Below are 18,991 nucleotides of genomic sequence, written 5' to 3'. Positions count from 1 at the left end.
GGGCCTTGCCACATTATTAAGCTGAAGCTAACTGGTCATGACTAAAATTTTAGTAGAGCAATTCTATTTCATTGACAGGCAAAGTATACTAAAGATAACCATAATCGTTCTACTCACGCATTATTAACATTAAAATGATTAAATGAATGTTAAATTTTACCATTTAAAAAACAAACTAATTAAAATCCCCTCCTACCTCTAGCTCACAATGGCTTGCACCAGAGCACAAGTCCTTGGTTCCTACAGAAAACTGCTCCGTGCGGGCTTCATCGCGTTTCAAGACAACTACCTGACATTTGCAGACTACCGCAATGCTGTCCGCTCAGAATTCCAACTTCAAGCAGACGAAACAGATCCAGAGATTATTGAGAAGTTGATAAAAAGAGCTGATCAGATGGCTTTTGAGGTTAGGACCAGGATTGTGCCTCTTGAAAAGGTGGATGATGAAAACTTTAGGGTATCTTTCGAGGACAGACATTTTGACGGTCAAAAATGAGTTACAATTTCGAGGGAGAAATGTGAGAGATGCTTTTTGTACGTAGGGATTTTCAAGTTATCCCCTGGTGAATTTCCTTGATCGGTGAAATTTCTAAAACTGTTAATTTGTTATGAGCTATGGAATGTGGTTTAATACAATCATATTTATAAACACTTCAGTTTTCTCGAATGTTCGCTAGAAAGATGCAGAACATTCCAGAAATTAAATAAATTTGGGGCTGGGACAGTGTTCAGTTTGTTTGAATTATGTGAACGTTTTTGTAAGTGACGAACATTTTGTGTGACTCAGATGATTAAAGATGGAATTTTCTAGACTTTCCATCTGATAATTTCACTAGTTCTTTGCACTTTGATATATTACAGCTGTTTCAATAATTGATACTGTTATTTGTTGTTATTCTGTCCCGAAGTTAGGGAAAATTCAGAATTCCTAACATTCTATAAAACCCCTGAATCCCCAGGATTATGACCCCCTGAATCCCCAGGAAAATGACAGTAGATCTAGAGGAGGTCCAACTAAATCTCTCCCTCAAATCCCATGTTTCTCAGGAGACCTCTCCCCCAGCAGTTGAGGACACCTTTATAGGACCAGCTATTCCTGCACATGTCGTATCTAACAACGACTCCTCGCAAGTTATTGTAGATAACACCCCCTCGCAAGTTATTGTAGATAACACCTCCTCACAAGTTATAGATAACAGCTCAGTTAGGGTTAACCCCTATATAATTAGGTCTTTGAGTTCAATATTAGCTCCTGATGGAAACACTTCTTCACCTCAAGCAAACAGTGTAAGCAATGAATCGTCCTCTTTAAGAGAGAAGTCAGCGTCTCCTTTAAAACAACCGTTCAGTCATGTAGATGAAGTTCCTTCAAAAGGAGTACCTGCTCCTGCCACTTCTCCTTTAAAAGAAGTACCTGCTCCTGCCATCGCTCCTTCAAAAGGAGCACCTGCTCCAGCTAAGAAACGTCGTATCCGCGACGTAACCAAAACAAGGCGATTTCAAAACAGTCTATCATTTCTCTTAGGCTCGATAACTGATGACAGCAAAGGCACACTGGCGACTAATAAAAACAATGATGAAAACTCAGTAAATAATACCAATGAAATGGATTGTTCCAACAGCTTAAGCGTCCTGAACACTACCTCTTTCAAAAAAAGGATTTTACCTGATGATTTTACAGTACATCAGAAGGATAAAGCTCCAACTCCTGAAAAAACACTGCAACAAGTTAAAAAAGCCCCAACCCCTGAGTCTCTCCACACGACCAAACGGCCCTGCCCCCACAAATTCACCCAACCCACTCTCACCAAAACAACCTCTAAACTCTTCTCCAGCACACCCAACAACTACCTGAAAGGCTGTAAATGGTCACCCGATGGTCTAGCTCTTCTCACGTGCTCACGAGATAAAATAGTTCGCATATTTAACATACCCGACATAACCACCACAGTGGAGCAACACCCTACAGCGCAGCATTCCGCCGCTAATGTTCCGTATGATGTGGAGTGGAACCCTGAGATCGACCATTTGTCTGCTGGTAACTGTAACTTTGCGGTGTCGTGTAAAGATAGCCCTGTGCAGCTTGTTAACGCGTTTACTGGGGCTACTCTTGCTTCTTTTACTGCTTTTAATAATGTGAGTTCAATTAATCAACCAGCTAAAACTCAGAGATTATTTTATACTTTTACAAAAGTTGATTTTGCTAAATTAATACCATCTGTTAATCACAACCTGGTATGTTAAGCCTCCAGCTACCATAGATCACTAACACCCCATCTACAATCTACAGGTAGAAGTTCTGTTATCAGCTTTCTCTGTGTGCTACCTATCACGTGACAAACTACTCGGCGGATATTGTAAACACGTGAGAGTGTTTGACGCGACCCGCCCTGGACGGGACTGCACGGTGATACCTGTGGGAGATCTACAACATCAGAACAATAACAGTATTGTGTCAACTGTTGCAGCTCATCCAACTGTTGATGGTGAGAGTTTTGTTATGTTTTAAACCGCTGATTTTACAAATTTGGCTCTAGTATTCCACGTGAAGTATTGTTACTTCGCTCATTATAATCTGATAAATATCAGATCATGGTGGTTAATTACTCGAGTTTTCTTTGCTGTAAGACTCAAGAAACGAGCTTGAAACATTTTATACAACCCACTGAAATAAACATAATTAAGTTATTAAGGTATTAAAACAATCCAGGGCTGTTTGGAGCAGGATGTTATAACAGTACAGTTGGACTCTACTCCTCACAGATAAAGGGGGTTCTGATGCCGTTCTACGGGCCACAACACGGTGTTACACAGATCCAGTTTAGTAAAGACGGTACGTTATTTTCTTATCTTATTTTCTTACTTTATCACCCTTATCTTTGATGTGTAACAGTTGGTTCCATTCGCTATTTTTTGTTCCTGTGTTAAAATGTACTCGTTATCAGTTATTCGCGAAATTTTCTCAATAAAGCAATAACATTGATTTATAATTTAACTTCTTCGCGTGCTTGTTGACTCATAAAATATCACAAACAGTTAATTCATAACTGTGTATCTAACAGGTAACAGACTCTACTGTGGTAGTAGGATGGAAGGAGAGATATACTGTTTTGATACTCGTTACAACGGATCAGTACTCCACACATACCACCGTGATGTGCAGACCAACCAACGGATTCAGTTTGATATTAACAAATCAGAGTCAATGCTGGCAACAGGTAACCATGATGGTACTGTGCTTTTATTCGACTTGTCGGGTGAACAATCGGTGGTCAACCAAGAGGATGATGGTATGTCTGAGTTGAGGTTTGAGGCACATACTGATACGGTTAATGGTGTTTCTTTTCATCCGTATTGGGGACTACTGGCAACAGCATCCGGTAGGAGACATTTTCATATTGAGGATTCTGAGACCGAGGAAAATTCACTGAAAATTTGGTCTTTTTGAGACTAAAATCAATTCAGAGTTCTGTAAAGTTACTTTTGCGGAGACATTTGATTCGTTTTATGTTTTGATTTTTAACAATTGAGCTAACACTTTGTATTTTTCATCATATGACCAATTTTGCGTGGTAGTCATTGGCTCTGAAGTCAGTCAGTCGCACTTGTGGTATTTTGTACGCGTAACGCGCGAAGACAAAGTTATGATTCGAATACTCTTGGCTGCAATAACACGCGCGTTTTTATGGATCGATGGTTTCTGGAACTATATACGCGTGTTACCCGCTTTTGTTTTATCTTCTTGAATCGTCTCTTATCTGTGCGTTCTGGTATTCCATTTCATGATTTGTACCTGAACTGAATGTGCCAATTTGTCTGACAAATCAATATATTCTGCAAATATCTAACTGCTCTGACTCCTTGTTTTCAAAAATACAACGTTTTGACCTTATCGTAGATGATCAGACATTTTATTAATCGCTTACAAAAATATACCCAAAAATCAAGAAAAGATTTGTTAAGTTCTTGGTGAAATCTCATATCCTTATTTACAGTATGTAGCATGGACATGTTAATTGAACAAGAAATGTAGCTACAAGTTCCCCGACAGTAAAAGATATAAAAGAAAGAAACTTGCAGTCATGTCTACTGAAGATCAGATCATCAAATTACTCAACCAGGTTAATTATCTTATTATTTACTAAAGTTAGTATTATGTAAGGATGGATGGATATTGGTTACCCTGGTGTCCCTATATTTGATATTTCTGTGAAAAAATAAACAATATTAGTACACTGTGATGATTGCCACACTCTAGAGGTAGGCAGAGCATCTCAATGCTATCCTCTTGTGGGCTATCATGGCCCAGCCTCTCTTTTTAAAAACTGTGATGATGACGCCATGACGTGTCTCTCTCACCTGATTAAAAAATAAGCAACTAAAAACAAGCTCATTATATTCTTTAGTTGATATCTGCACAACGAAGCTATAACTGGTCTAAAACCTCCATAGTTCATAAACAGTCCCTAATTAAATTCTTGACATAACCTCACTCTTACAGGCGAGTTTAACAGACAACGCGGGAAAGCTGCAATGTTTAAGAAATGTTCAGGAGCTCCTGATAAACAAAGACCCAGTGTTATTGGATAACATGTTGTTGGAGATCATGCAGTTCCACAGGGATTCCAGTGCTGACGTTAGGAAGTTTGTATTAGGTGAGATTGTAATACCTACTTTAATTTGGGGAATCTGTTTCAATATTTAGATGAGGTGAATCTATCGGACTGCGATGAATGGCTTCCTCAAATTACTTAATATACAGTAGTGTTGAAAGTATTACAACTCTAGTATAACAATATCTACTATAATATGACATGCTCAATGGAACGATATGGCAGACGGCATTTCAGCGATTTCCTGTGAGCATTACTATTTAAACTCTAGTTTGTCACCGATTACCTCACACGGTACATTGATCAGGTTTTATAGAAGAAGTTTGCAGAAAAGACATGTTACTCCTCCCCAAATGTATTGACACTATAGTAACCCTGTTATCAGATCCCAACCTCCAAGTAGAACGGCGTGTTATTCAGGTTTTTAGTTGTTATCTGTTCGTCTTATATATATTCCATTTGTAAATACAGACGATTTGTACAATTTAAGACTTTTAGCCTCTGATAGAGCGGGATTGAAGAAATTGTTATAGCTTGTGTATCAGTATTTCTTTTTTTCTGGCTACTTATCAGATCTTTAAGATGTTCATTTATGTTCTATTTTTGATTTGAATAAAGTTATATAATATAGTTTACACGCTTTTGTTAGGTTAGAGTAATTTGCCGCCCTAATTTGTATTGTGCTGCTACAACTTACCCTCTCCTTCCTTCCTCTCAGGTTATAACAGCACTTTACCGAGACATGTTGTTGTGGCAAGTGCCACAGAGGAAAATACCACAAGACATGACAGAGGCCTGGGTCCATCTCTCACATCTTAAAGGTTAACAATTTTAATAAATCTGCTAACATATCTTTGAACATCAATCCTACTGTTATTGGTATCATAAAACTATCAGATTGGGTTGCAATCAATTTCAGTGCAATACACAACTTGATGATTCCAATCCTCTGCAGGTTTTATCCTGGAAGCACTGGACGCAGAAAACGAGGGTATCCGGACCCACGCTATAAAGTTTATAGAAGTCTTAGTTCTCTGTCAGAGTTTACATCCTAACCCTCCTGAGGATGGGTCTGAGGTGAGGTTTATGTTGTGGTGACGTCACGTCCAACCCTATCGTACATTCTTACCGTTTTACAAATGTTTATTGGTCTTTTTGTTTTTAGAACCTACATACTGTGCGAGCGTTTGCTCTTCAATCTGCGATCCACTTGATCAGTATTTTTGGGCACCTAGTTTTGAATATTCGATCAGAAATCCCGACAGAAAGTCTGTTTAAACTTCTCTCAATTATAGTAGTTATAGTAATTATAAATCCCAGGTATGTATAAACCTCATCCCTCCTGATCACGTTACTCTAGACTCCTCCTCGCTTAAAGCCGAGGGAGGAGTAGCATTCCAGTCTCTGGTTAACTTCACCACTACACAAACCATCACACCCATGAACCTGATGACGAGCATTGGGAGTCTTACTAACGTGGCTAAACAGAGACCTAACTATCTCGGACCTGTTGTTCAGGTATTTTATACTCTACTAGACTGTCGTTCAGGTATTTTATACTGAACTTGACTGTCGTTAATGTATTTTATTCTCTACAGTTTAGATAAAAACTTACACTTATTTAGTATTTACGGGTTGCGGATGAATGCTTATCTTGATAGTTAAACCGTATCTGCCGGTTTAAAAATCGGATTAATCATTTTAACTCTTCTCGTAACTATGTCTTTTCTGACACTTGGCACTCCTCCAGGTATTCGAGTCACTGCACGCCAACCTTCCCCCCACTCTTAGCAAGTCACAAGTATCCAGCGTAAGGAAACAGTTGAAGTTACACGCCACCAACTTGTTCAAGATACCCAGCCCCTTCACTGCTAGACTCGCTGGCTTGCTCAGCGATCTCGGGGCTACCTCTTCAGGTTATTAATATTGTTATCTTATCTCACGTTTTTTCTTCCGTTTCTAACTTTCTAATACTGACACGAATTGTTCACGTGTTCTACGTGTTTTTTGTCGAAGGCAAGGTAGCTTCATGACAGTCAAAAACAAAAGATAAGCATGTACAAAGTTGTGATTTTTAAGGCGTTTATTTTCTAACCAACATTATCTTTCCACAGAAATTGAACGTATTCGACCAAAGATAACAACAGAGAGCACCAAGAGATTATCAGATGACGGAGATTTAGAAAAACAAAAGAGTAAACGAAAAGTATGTGAATTTTAGTTGTGCCTAACTAGAAAATCTCAGAGAGTTAATTTTGTACTCGTTGCAAGTTAGGAAGTCATTAAATTCTCGGATCTAATAAAGATTCACGGCCCTCACATCACTCCAATGTCCATGTCTCATTTGTGGACGATACCTACACACAGAGCAGAAGTTGATTCACGATATCAATCCTTCGCAGCTCGGCGTGGCCCAGTGGTGCATCTCGCCGATCTACCGAAGATCGGTGGTTGCGAGAAAAATTATTTGATGCGCGGCCCAGTAGTGCATCGCACTACAATAACAGAAGTCACTCGGTCTCCTTTTCTGGACACCATACATATATCAACGTTTGTTAAGCAGGATAAATAAAGTTAAACCCCCCTCAGAAAGTTGACGAAGAGGACGAAGAGGAACGTCCCCCGCCTCAATTAGTAGAACACGACTCTGACAAGTTAGCTAACGTTATAGCGGAGAAGCTGACCCCGGAAATGGCAACTGAGCTGGTCCTGATAGGGTTGATGGAGCTGCCTAGTTCTATTCCTCCTCATTTTAATAGCGCTTATACCCCCATAGCTGCTGCAGGTACGATGAGAAGGGTTATTTTGTGGACCTGTAAAATACGTTCAACCATTTGAAAAGTGTAATTGATTTATAATACTATATAAATTTTTGGTTGACGATGTCAACCCATCGAGATCGTTGCTCTGCGAAGCAGAGCAACGAAGCAAGCAGCGAAGCAAGAATGCTAGTTCGCGCGGCGCGTCGAAGCGGCGAAGTCCTCCAATATAAATTTATAATGTTATATACTTATTAATGATATATATATATATCATTAATAAGTATTAGTAAGCTTTGGTAGCTGGTTGCGTGATTATATCAAAGAATCACATTGTATATAATTAAATAATCCTGTATTTAATTATTCTAGGAACGAAAACACAGATCCAGCATCTAGCCCGCATGCTGGCCGCACAGATATCAGCCCAGATAGGGATCACTGTCGCGGTACCTGAAGCCACTGTGCCTCAGAGCGAAGTTAAAACTAAAGATCCTAGGTGAGACTCAAAAAAGGTTAAATCAGTTTTGACAACATTTTTCCAATGCATGAAATAACATAAGTTACTGCTTGAAAACATTGACTGAAACTTCTGTTCAAGGTTGCAGAGTATCGAGGAGGAAGTGCATGCTAAGATTACAGAACAGATGATAACGAAACACTTTAATCTGGACCCAGAGGACCATTCCAGGTCATCTACCAGGAAAAATATCAAACCTTTCAACATTGACGACGTGAGTTTTTACAGCTGATCAGTCTTTTTAGAAAAGGAGACCGATTAACCTGGTTGAATTTTTGGGTTTCAGCAAAACGACGTGATTCATTTTTCTTTGATTTGATATTGTTTAACTTTAAATTTCCTCTAACTTCACGAGATAAGCCGTGGCACATATTTCATCACGTGATCATCACGTGTTTACCACGTGTTTACCACGTGTTCACCACGTGTTTACCACGTGTTTACCACATGTTCACTACAATCGCACGTGTCAGGTGTGTAAGCCACTGAAGACGGAGGAACTTGAGAGTAGTTCCCGGAAGTCACTCCGGAGGTTGTTCCAAGCGGAGAGGAACGCTGAGAACGACTGTGCTCAGACAACTGCGATTAGACACAAACTTATTGTTGGTAAGTTATTTCATTGAAACTTTTTAATTATAATTATTTAATAATAACTTATAATTATTTAATAACAACTTATTATTGAGAATTAAGGTGAAATTTTAAAACTTTTTGTTGTTTTTGGTAGCGTTATAATGGACAATCAAGATACGATTATTTCTTGATATTTACCACTTTTCCCACCTTAGGTCTTGTCACCCAGTTTGGTAAAGATTTTAGAAGAGCGTTCATATCGTTTGCTTTAGAAGATATGCGAGCAAGAGCTGATATCATCATAGCTTGGTTATACAGGTAATAAACTTATGACCAATATTTTTTGAACTTTTTACTGACAAACCTTGATTTTTAATTAATATTACCGGTAACACGTGACCGCTAACACCACGTGACCGCTAACATCACGTGACCGCTAACACCACGTGAACGATAACACCACGTGACCGCTAACAACAACGCTCAGGGAGTATGTGCTAGAACAAGGTTACGTGTGGAGAGGTCTAACTCCAGACAGCTATGGATATGAGCAGTGTTTACAATATGTGCTGCACGGTCTTTACAGGAAGCTGGATCCGGGAGACAGGCTGTTTACCAGGATTCTGCTGGAGTGTCCAGAGATTACTGAGGGTAGGTGAACACAACTTAGTTTTATTCAGAAACGACTTATATTCTCTTTCAAAAATGATTTCATTTTTCTCATTCAAATAAATGGGAAAAAAGCAACCTTTTTCCATCGTGGCGTCATTTGAGAACGATCATTGAAGTAACTATCTTTGTGTTTGGAATAACTAATCAGCTGTTACTGAACAGGTGCAATGACTATGATAAAGTCGTTCTGCGAGAACGCGGACTGGCAGGAGGTCGGTATATCCACCCTGTACGAACTCCTCCTCAGACGGTCCAACCTGCGGACCCAAATGCTGGACGTGCTCCTGGGACTCACCATGAACACCAACGAGAAGATCAGGGATCTTGCCATCGAAAGGTGCAAGGACTTGTTTGGTATCTCGGGGCTTGCTATGCCGCTGGAGGATTTTGCTACTACAATACTGACGAGACTGATCGCGGAGAATCCCACTCACGCGTGTAGTGCTGAGGACACTGAGCTACCACCAGGTTTCATTTTTAGCTTGTCACGTGACTAAAATATTAGCTCCTACTTGGTCGGTGTTAAGCCACGTGACAATTAAACTGCATCCTGATTGGTTGTTTGCCCCAGGACCGTATGATAAGGATTCCCAGTGGACGGAGGAGAGTATCAGATCTTGTTTGCATCTGTTCCTCGCCCTGCTCCCGCTCAAACCTCGCATGATCCACGGACTTGCGGAGGTGTACAGGTAAATTATTCTGAAATTTTACATAATTAGTAATTATTCTATGTAGTATGTATATATAATAGTTAGTAATACATAATATAATTAGTAATTATACTATAATTATACAATTGTTATCATAATGGCGTTTTTTTAGTTGCTTGATTCATTATTTTCATAGTATAAGTGGTGTTCTTGATCTTTAATACTAGTTCTTGTTTCTTACAAACTGTACAGCTACGATATTCGAATATCACGCAAACGGCTAAATCTATTCTGACACTCACTAGAAGAAAAAAAAACCCTAACTCTGATGGTTATTCTTCCAAATTCTCTTATCCATACGGGCGCATCTTGAACTCCAACACTTTATTAAATCTAAACTGAAACCTTTCAGGGAAAGCAGCAGTATGATCAAGAGAATAATCCTTAGAATGGTAGAAACTCCTGTGAGCATGATTGGTAAGTTTTAACCTTTTCGTTAGTCATCATTTATAATTTACCTAATTCTTAGGTAAATTTCTTGTTCACAATTGAAACAAGCGAAATACGATCACCTATTTTGATAGTTTCAACTATAAATATTGTTTGTTAAATATATGAGAACAGTTAAGTTCATGTTTTGGGGTGGAAAATAAAGTGAATCAGTATAAATACTGTCTTTTTTAATGTAGTTCGATAAACTTTATCTGCACACGGTTCCTTGATTTCACTAAAATAGTTCAACATTTAGAAAACCGTAACATACAACTATGACAGGTATGAAGAGTAAAGAGATCCTACAGTTGATTGAAAGTGGTCCAAAAGGCTCTGAAACCCTGGTAACACGTGTTCTTCACATCCTCACGGAGAATGAGGCCCCTTCTAAAGAGCTGGTTACCATGGTGAGGGGACTCTACGCTAAGAGGGTGACTGACGTCAGGTGGGGTATTAGTTGATTAATTAACCGATAATTTGGTGATCAGCCTTTTGTTTATTGAACCGATTGAACCTATTGAACCTATTGAACCTATTGAACCTATTGAACCTATTGAGAGGTTTAGATGTAGGCATCTTCACGGTCATCACGCAATCTACGGACCACCTTCTTGACTGCACCAGTCGATTATCGAGTTAGAGTTTTCTGCACTGTATCCAGGAGTAGGGGGCTTGTCTGGAAGGGTGTTTAGGAAGTTTCTAAGTAATGTCTTGAAGCTTGCCAAAGTCTTTTAGTATTGACAATTTTGGGGAGAACATTTCAGAGTCTTCCAGCTCTCACTGCGAATGAGTGGTCGTAAAGTTATAACCCGTCGAAAAATATTGATTTCATCATAAAATACACATAAAATTTCAAACACGCCAATAATTCTGACACCCTGCTGTAGGTGGAGCGTGCATCGGTTGATGCTTTTTTGTGAGAGAAGGAGTATAACTCCCAGTCTCGGAAGGTTGCAAGTTCGAGATTTTTATGCAATCTCCTACTGTCAACTCATCTGATTGATAAAAGGTTAAATGAGAAAGGAACCTGCCAAATATCTGGAATCTCGTAAAGTAAAGGCAGACATCGTATAATGTAATAGCTCACTGTATTCACCTTTTCAGGATGCTGATACCTGTGTTACCCGGTCTGGATCAGAAGCAGTTGGAGGACCTTCTTCCTAAAATACTGAAGCAGACCCCGAATGTGGTGAAGGAGGCCTTTAAAAGGATTCTTTCTCCTTACAGGGCTGGTGGATCAGGTAAATCTCACTGCATCACGTGATTTGTATATTACGCCACGTGATTTGTATATTACGCCACGTGATTTGTATATTACACCACGTGATTTGTATCTTATACCATGTGTTCTGCTATCAAACACCACGTGATATGACGTCACACACCACGTGATAGGAAGTCACACACCACGTGATATGACGTCACACACCACGTGATAGGAAGTCACACACCACGTGATGTGACGTCACACACCACGTGATATGACGTCACACACCACGTGATATGACGTCACACACCACGTGCTATGACGTCACACACCACGTGCTATGACGTCACACACCACGTGCTATGACGTCACACTTCACCTGCTATCTCCCTCAGGTACGGGACCCATAACCCCAGCTCAGCTCCTGATAGCCCTCCACCACATCGAGGGTAAGGGAGAGGACATGAAGGGGGTGATAGCTGCAACCAACCTCTGTTTTGCTGAGAAGGGTATTTACACCAGCGAGGTACTGGCTATCGTCCTGACTCAGCTCCTGGAGGTATGTGTAATGTTGTTTCTCGGCCGCAGCCGCGAAAAGCTGACCTCCAAATTTCGAGCCTTCAGTGTATTTCTATTGAAATTTAGAGTTTTTCGCAGCCGTACTACAAAATAAATAAATTAAACAATTCTGCCTACTATACTCTCAGACTTACAAAAAGGCAATCAGTATAAATTAATTCCAGGTTTTATGACGTCACACACACGTGCTATGACGTCACACACACCACGTACTATGACGTTACGTAATTGCAAATTAATTCCAGGTATCACCCATCCCTCTTCTGTACATGAGATCAGTAATCCAGGCTATCAGCATGTGGCCCAGAATGATAAGCTTCGTTCTCAACATCCTGGGTAAACTCGTTTCTAAACAGATTTGGAAACAAGCGCAAGTTTGGAGGGGATTTGTTAAGTGTTGCGCTATGTTAGGTAATGCTTATATCTTGTGTGATAAGTTTATACCAATAACTCAATATTTTTACAGGGCCAGGGGGGGGGGGGGGGGCAAAAGTCTGTATCCATACGTTGGCCTTAATAGCTCAGTCACTGAGTGCCCAATTGAAATTATTCTTTCTGGTATGACTTACTACCACCACTGGTTCGAGGAATTTTGTCAAATCAAAAAATATTCGTGTTGATTTTTTTCAAATGAAAGTTCATTTTTGCATTTATTTTATCGTTTGGATAGTCGGATCGAGCCAAATTTTATTGAATTGTGTTTGGCCATTCGAATTATGTTTGTCCTGAAAAAATTAAAGTTTTAGCTTCTCGGATGACCGAGATACGAAGCATAACGAGTTTATTCATTACGTGTGATCAGGTGATTGGCTTACCTAATAGGGCCTGTCAAAAATATATCTTCATCTCGCACAACTCTCTAAGAAACTTAGGTGCTTGGCATGTGTAAATTTGCAGCCTTCCAGACATTTAATTGGGCCTTAATATTGAATGGGCGAGGTCTAAAATATTCGAATTTTCAAATTTTAGGGACGGAATCCTCGAACAGTATGGTACAGTATGCAAAGCAACAACTCTCAAATATAAAACACGGCGGTGGTATAAGACCCAACGTACGTATACTGACTTTTGCCACCACCCCCCCCCCCCCTCCTATATTTATAGCTCTTGCAAAGCAATATAAAAATAGCAACAACAACAACAATTGTCATCCTGCATATACTCTAATGTTGAAAAATTAACATTTAACGAAGTTTTGTTTCCTCTAATCATCCCCTCTCAAAAAGTCCCTCTCTCCTCAGGAAGTCAGGCTCACGGCTTGTTGTTAACTCTGCCAGCATCTCGTCTAAAGGAAGCGTTCCAGCTCCACCCTGCCCTCCATAACCCCCTACTTCAACATGTACAGAACCTACCTGCATCGCAGGTTAGACAACTAATTACAACTTACATTTTCATCTTCCTTTTTATAATTCTTACCATTTCCTCCAACCATAATTTTGTTTCCAAGACACCTTTTCCACCTCAGAAAGCGCTGATCGACAAAGAAGTACTCCTCCTGATAAAATCTCCACCTCCTGACGCTACGCTCACAGTTCAACAACCAATCAACATAGGTCAGCCCCTGCCACCTCCACCCTTCACTCCGCGGGTACAGCCCTCAACCCCCACCTTGCCTACAACCCCTTCCACACCCACTAAACCTCCCACACCCAGCTCCCTCGCGCCCATCGTGTCTCAGGGGGGTATCATACCCCCTTCAGCCCCTCAGGGGGGTATCATGCCCCCTTCTGCCCCACCTCTTCTCCCACCACCTGGTACACCAACTGTGGTTTGAGATATCACGGTCACCACGACAACTGTTATTTGAGATGTCACGGTCACCATGACAACTGTGATTTGAGATGTCACGCCGTCACGGTCACCACGACAACTGTGATTTGAGATGTCACGGACACCACGACAACTGTGATTTGAGATGTCACGGTCACCATGACAACCGTAGCTTGAGGTTAATCACAGTCGCACAGAAGTTGATTCGAAAATAAAATCGGTCAAGCGGACGAGTTTTTATAGTCGTCAGATTTTAAAGTTATGATATTATAGGAGGAGTTTCGGACGACTAGAGGAGCTTTTCAGTTTTCACCATGCAATTGTATATCTTTTAGGATTTGACTTTTCGAGTACTTTGATTGTTTTCTATTCGGAGTGGTTGGTTTCATACTTAAATTATGTTTCATTATTTATCAAAGACAAAAGATTTGTCCGGTGAAATGGTATAATTTTATTAAATTTATTTATTTCATTCATAAAGTATGTATTTTTTCCAATCTCGGCTGGCGACTAATATAAATAAATCGAAAAATTACTGAAGATAATACCTTTTGAATTTGATCATTGATGGACGATGTTCCCTTTAAAAGTCAAAAGTAAATCGTACCAGTGCTACTCCAAAAGTTTAAAGCTTCCTTGGATTTTGAGCGAGTCATATTAGGTCACATATTATTGTTAACGTACTACGTTATCACGTTTTGGTAAATTCATGTTTGCCGCTCAATGATAATTTGCGTAATATATGCAGAACGACCTCAAACGCTTTCCACTAACCTTGACACTTGACGGATGATACTCGTCTACCAAAAACTATCACGTGACTTTGGTTTTTATGGTTTTGCAGTCGGTCAATACGGTTTTACATAAACCCTGAGCTAGGGAGAGGATGGCCATATTAAAGTATATTATTATTAAAGTTTTTGGATTAGTACATGAAGTTTACATCCAGTTTGGACTAAAATTGGTTGCGTTATGAGCTTGTAGGTTTACAACCTACCAGGACGCGCGCTGAGTTGGACTCGTCGTTCCATAATATATGGAACAGATATTATACGAGTATCACCCGTTAATTATGACTATGAGCTTAATTCTGTTGAATAGTGGATACTTTATATACTTACTGTCACCAAGATGTAATTAGATCGAACGCAGAAATTAGATCGAACCGGTTCGATCTAGGAATTAGATCGAACGCGCGGCGCGGCTTTCAATGTATTTGTATAACTATATGTATCTCGCGCCAGCGTTCGATCTAATTCCCAGATCAAACCAGTTCGATCTAATTTTTGCGTTCGATCTGATTACATCTTGGTGACAGTTATAGTATAACTAAGTAAAAAGACCTCGATGAACAAAATTGCACATAATATCTCGGTTCGGGGTACTAACTAGCCTTGACAGAATTAGTTGTATCACGTGGTGACTCCCACTGTCGCTTCACTGTATCGTCTTCGACGATACAGGGGGAGCCGCGCACTTCGTGCGCGGCGGGTCATACAACGTATGAAAAAGTACAGCAATTTCATTGGACGAGAGCAACTCTGTCATGATGCATGAGGTTAATAATAATTGTGTTTAGCGACGTTTGACTACAAATGGCAGCGTTTGATCGAAAACCTGGTTTCAGCCTTTCCCCCCCCTCCTGTTGCCTGTATCACGTCGTGACCCCCATACCATTTTCGTTTCGAGGCGAAAGCCCCGATACTTAGATACGAGTGAAATGATAATTATTTTCAAAATTTTGGAACCTTAACGCAAGGGTTCCTCCCCCTAAACTTGTTTGACGGATATGTTACCAGTTACTCGTCTAAATTTCTTCGAAGTTAACCCAGAAAACCTTACTGGGCCGCGCTCAGCCTGTCATTCCGCCTAATCTCTATGTTTATGAACATGATAGCCTGAGGTCCCCAGGTTAAAAAAAACCTTACTGGTAGGGGTCTAACTTCGGAAGTAAAAGAGAGAAAGTTCTGGTTTTCAACAAAATGTCCGTCTTTTATTTTGAATTGTAGTTGACGAAGTGAGAGTCTCCACTCAGTGTGTAAAAGATTACCAAAATGTCCGTCTGGTAAAACTAAAGTTAGCTCCCCATGAGCACAATTTGGGATTGTAGCGAGATTGGAGATTCGCTACTGTGCCGCGCCGAGCTGCGATGAATTGATATCGTCAATTAAAATTTGGGACAACGTAGATTTTGAATTATCCTGAAAAGTATGATTTTGGGCCAAATTAGAGATCACAGCTTTTTAACTTTGCAAATTAATTGTTAATGCTGTTGCCATGTCCATGACTCCATGTATAATGGCTAAATTCAGCTTGTAATTCACGCGTGCGATCAGTGAACATGATTACGTCACGCGCACTGCGCACTGACACTGGACACGCGTGCATGATATTGAAAAAGTAGCGCGCGCGCCGCTTTCTTATTGTTAGCCCGAGGCAAGTGTTGATTCACGATGACAATCCTCCACAGCTCGGCGAGGCCCAGTGGTGTATCTCGCCGATTAGATCTAGCGAGAAACATTATTTGATGTGCAGCCCAGTTAAGGAAGAAGTGCATCGCGCTACAAATGACAAAATCGGCAGAGACAAAAATTATTTGTAAATATAAATGTAGGTTTGTCATTTATATATATAACCTATAATAACCTACCAAGACCAAAGCGCTCCTAGTATACTTATAAATCGCTCGAACAAATTTTAAGAAAATTCTTGTGAAAAGGCCCTTTGGGTGTGAAATTGATCTGAATTGGTGTATTTTTGGACGCTGATTCCGAATCACCCCACATGACGTATAGTAGGGTAAAAATGCTTCCAGGGAGAGTTATGGGCAAAAAACCATTTTGCGGTCACGTGACAGGCTAGTAAAACATGAATTCGATTGTTTAGGGCTCGGGTTAGGGTTGTGGTTCGCTCCTACTAGGTAGTGCGCCATCGACAGTGAGCCGCGCGTGCCGACTGTAGGATGGTTTTTTAGCGCTAATTTCGGCCAGCACAATTTTCTTCAAACAAATAGATATTAAGTATCCTTCCCGACCTCCGATTGCAACAAAAATTGGTAAGCTTACTCATAGACTTACAAGGAAGGTGTCCGAAAAGTTTAAAGAATATCCGACTATCAGACATTATGTTACAGCTAAAAGCAGCGTATTTTGCCCCATTTTGATCACTATGTCAACTCCGATATCCACCAAATTTTTCGGACAGTTGTGAAAGCCCTATTGGAAGGCCGTCGCCAATTTTCAGAATGATCTCATTTAAGAAACTGAAGATATATCCAAATAATACGACAAAAATCAACGAATTTGGTCAAATTACGCGACTTTACAGCTAATTTTGCTCCAAAAGCCGCGCACCATCAAATATGGCACCTAGGCGAAACTCACTGATCTTTCCAAAAAGGTATGACAAATTTGGTATTCAGTATTGTGAAAATTCTCACAGTCTCTAGAAAACAATGGTACAAAAATTTTTAAAATCCGAGCAAGTTTATTTTTATGGTGCACCCCCTACTCTTACTGAATCGCTCGCCCAAATTTTAAGAAAATTCTTGTGAAAAGGCCTTTTAAGTTTAGGCATGAAAGTGATCTAGATCGGTGTATTTTTGAACGCTGATTCCGAATCACCCCCATGACGTAGGGTTAAAATGCTTCCCTGGAGAGTTATGGGCAAAAAACCGTTTTGGTCACGTGACAGGCTAGTAAAACGTGAATTCGATTATTTAGGGCTCGGGTTAGGGTTAGGGTTGTGGTTAAGATTATGGATAGCTTCAGGGTTATGGTTAGGGTTAGGGTTGGGATTAGGGTTTATGTAAAACCGTTTTGTACGCGGCTGCAAAACCAAAAAAACCAAAGTCACGTGAAATTTTTGGGCGAGCGATTTAGAAAGAGCCGTTGTGGTTAGCTTCGGGGTTATGGTTGGGATTAGGGTTTATGTAAAACCGTTTTGTACGGCTGCCAAACCATAAAAACCAAAGTCTCGCGAAATTTTTGGGCGAGCGAATTAGTAAAAGCCAGACCAAAGACGTGCGCCGTCTAATATTTATATTTGGAACAAATATTTTACGAGTAATGAGCTCACCGGCCGTTAAACAAGAACAAAAAATGCGGCCGCTTTAATTTTGTGGATGGCCGCTCAATTTCCCGATCCGTGATGGCGCGTATTAATCATATTCCATACAACCTGGGGACGGCCCAGTCTTTAGTGTATATGCATAAACATGCGAATATGTCGAAGTGACATGCCGACTGCCGAGCGCCGCCCAGTTAATATAATTCTATATTGAATTTGAAAATCTTGTATATTTCTATGTAACCATATTGCATATGTTTATTGGTTATGCAACCTGACACGGATCTGTGCAAGATAGTACTTCTAACTCAAAATAATAATTATATGCTATCAATTAGTGCCTAGTGGGATACCAGATACGTACATGATGAAATTAATAATGTACTTGGTTGGTTCAGCGCCGCGCGCCAACAATTATATAATTCAGATTATCACGCAAAATAAGTAACTTCGCGCAGGTAGAAACGTGGGCAGGCTCGTACGCACGCACGCTCGCACGCACGCTCGCACGGACGCAAAGCTACCATATACAAAAAAAACCTCGATCGCTAACCCTTGTCCTTGACTCTTTTGTGCCTTCGGCACTTTGAGTCATGGATCGGGAAAAAATTCTGTGCCAACTCATGGTGCCACCCACAAATATTTTAGTTTACTTGCGAAAAGTATTTTTTTAAATACAAAATAAATTTTGCATTGTTTGAAAGATTTATTGAACGATTTTTAGAAAAACATTTTAATCGCAAAAAAATCTCATGTGGTAACTGATCATTTTGATACTATGTCTTATTATATTGTGTTAGAATACACTGATTCTTTCAAATTACTGATATTTTCAATGCAGTAACTGTTAGAATTGGCACGCGAGTGACTCCAGTTGCGTGCCTTTTCTATTATGAACACAAGACTACGGTGTTTATCCGTCTATATCTCCTAATCTGCTCGTGGGACACTTCTCAAATTTTGTATGCTACTAGTTCAAAAGATTTCTGACAAATCTGTACAATTACCAATGCTTTCCACCGAGCACTTTTCTCGCAATAGTCTGTTGAAAATCGCATAATTGAGCGATATCAAAATCCGTTAATTAT

General features: G+C 40.1%; 2 protein-coding genes across 3 annotated transcripts; both read left to right on the top strand.

Moving 5' to 3' along the window:
- Positions 1-200: 200 nt before the first annotated feature.
- LOC134814084 (telomerase Cajal body protein 1-like) lies at positions 201-3,535 on the top strand. Of its 2 annotated transcripts, none has more exons than XM_063822091.1 (4): positions 201-2,136; positions 2,291-2,486; positions 2,711-2,833; positions 3,063-3,535. In XM_063822091.1, the coding sequence occupies exons 1-4, from the start codon at positions 988-990 to the stop codon at positions 3,446-3,448; spliced, it is 1,854 nt and encodes a 617-aa protein (XP_063678161.1). In that variant the 5' UTR covers positions 201-987; the 3' UTR covers positions 3,449-3,535. The 2 variants fall into 2 exon arrangements, with proteins under 2 accessions (XP_063678161.1, XP_063678162.1); XM_063822092.1 differs by having other exon boundaries at positions 964-2,140; positions 2,295-2,486.
- Positions 3,536-3,736: 201 nt separating this feature from the next.
- LOC134814083 (symplekin-like) lies at positions 3,737-14,315 on the top strand. Its single transcript, XM_063822090.1, has 23 exons — positions 3,737-4,121; positions 4,502-4,655; positions 4,921-5,033; positions 5,332-5,434; positions 5,569-5,690; positions 5,934-6,131; positions 6,364-6,529; positions 6,728-6,819; positions 7,203-7,398; positions 7,745-7,871; positions 7,974-8,106; positions 8,366-8,498; positions 8,681-8,783; positions 8,953-9,116; positions 9,300-9,605; positions 9,709-9,826; positions 10,200-10,264; positions 10,562-10,724; positions 11,384-11,520; positions 11,882-12,045; positions 12,311-12,476; positions 13,307-13,428; positions 13,531-14,315. Exons 1-23 carry the CDS (start codon positions 4,083-4,085, stop codon positions 13,837-13,839), a joined length of 3,393 nt encoding a protein of 1,130 aa, XP_063678160.1. The 5' UTR covers positions 3,737-4,082; the 3' UTR covers positions 13,840-14,315.
- Positions 14,316-18,991: the final 4,676 nt, after the last annotated feature.

The sequence above is a fragment of the Bolinopsis microptera genome, chromosome 4 (assembly GCF_026151205.1).
Source record: "Bolinopsis microptera isolate Bmic1 chromosome 4, MBARI_Bmic_1.0, whole genome shotgun sequence".
NCBI lineage: Eukaryota > Metazoa > Ctenophora > Tentaculata > Lobata > Bolinopsidae > Bolinopsis > Bolinopsis microptera.
Note: the sequence above shows the minus strand (reverse complement) of the source record. Positions and strands in the feature narration are given on the sequence as shown.

What these genes read in the sequence shown, in the direction of transcription:
- LOC134814083 (XM_063822090.1), top strand. Translation starts at nt 4,083, where the DNA reads ATGTCTACTGAAGATCAGATCATCAAATTACTCAACCAG. An exon ending in CTCCTGAGGATGGGTCTGAG is followed by an intron (nt 5,691 to 5,933) that starts GTGAGGTTTATG and finishes TATAAATCCCAG; the next exon opens with GTATGTATAAACCTCATCCC. An exon ending in ATCTCGGACCTGTTGTTCAG is followed by an intron (nt 6,132 to 6,363) that starts GTATTTTATACT and finishes GCACTCCTCCAG; the next exon opens with GTATTCGAGTCACTGCACGC.
- LOC134814084 (XM_063822091.1), top strand. Translation starts at nt 988, where the DNA reads ATGACAGTAGATCTAGAGGAGGTCCAACTAAATCTCTCCCTCAAATCC. An exon ending in CTTTTACTGCTTTTAATAAT is followed by an intron (nt 2,137 to 2,290) that starts GTGAGTTCAATT and finishes TACAATCTACAG; the next exon opens with GTAGAAGTTCTGTTATCAGC. An exon ending in AGCTCATCCAACTGTTGATG is followed by an intron (nt 2,487 to 2,710) that starts GTGAGAGTTTTG and finishes AAAACAATCCAG; the next exon opens with GGCTGTTTGGAGCAGGATGT.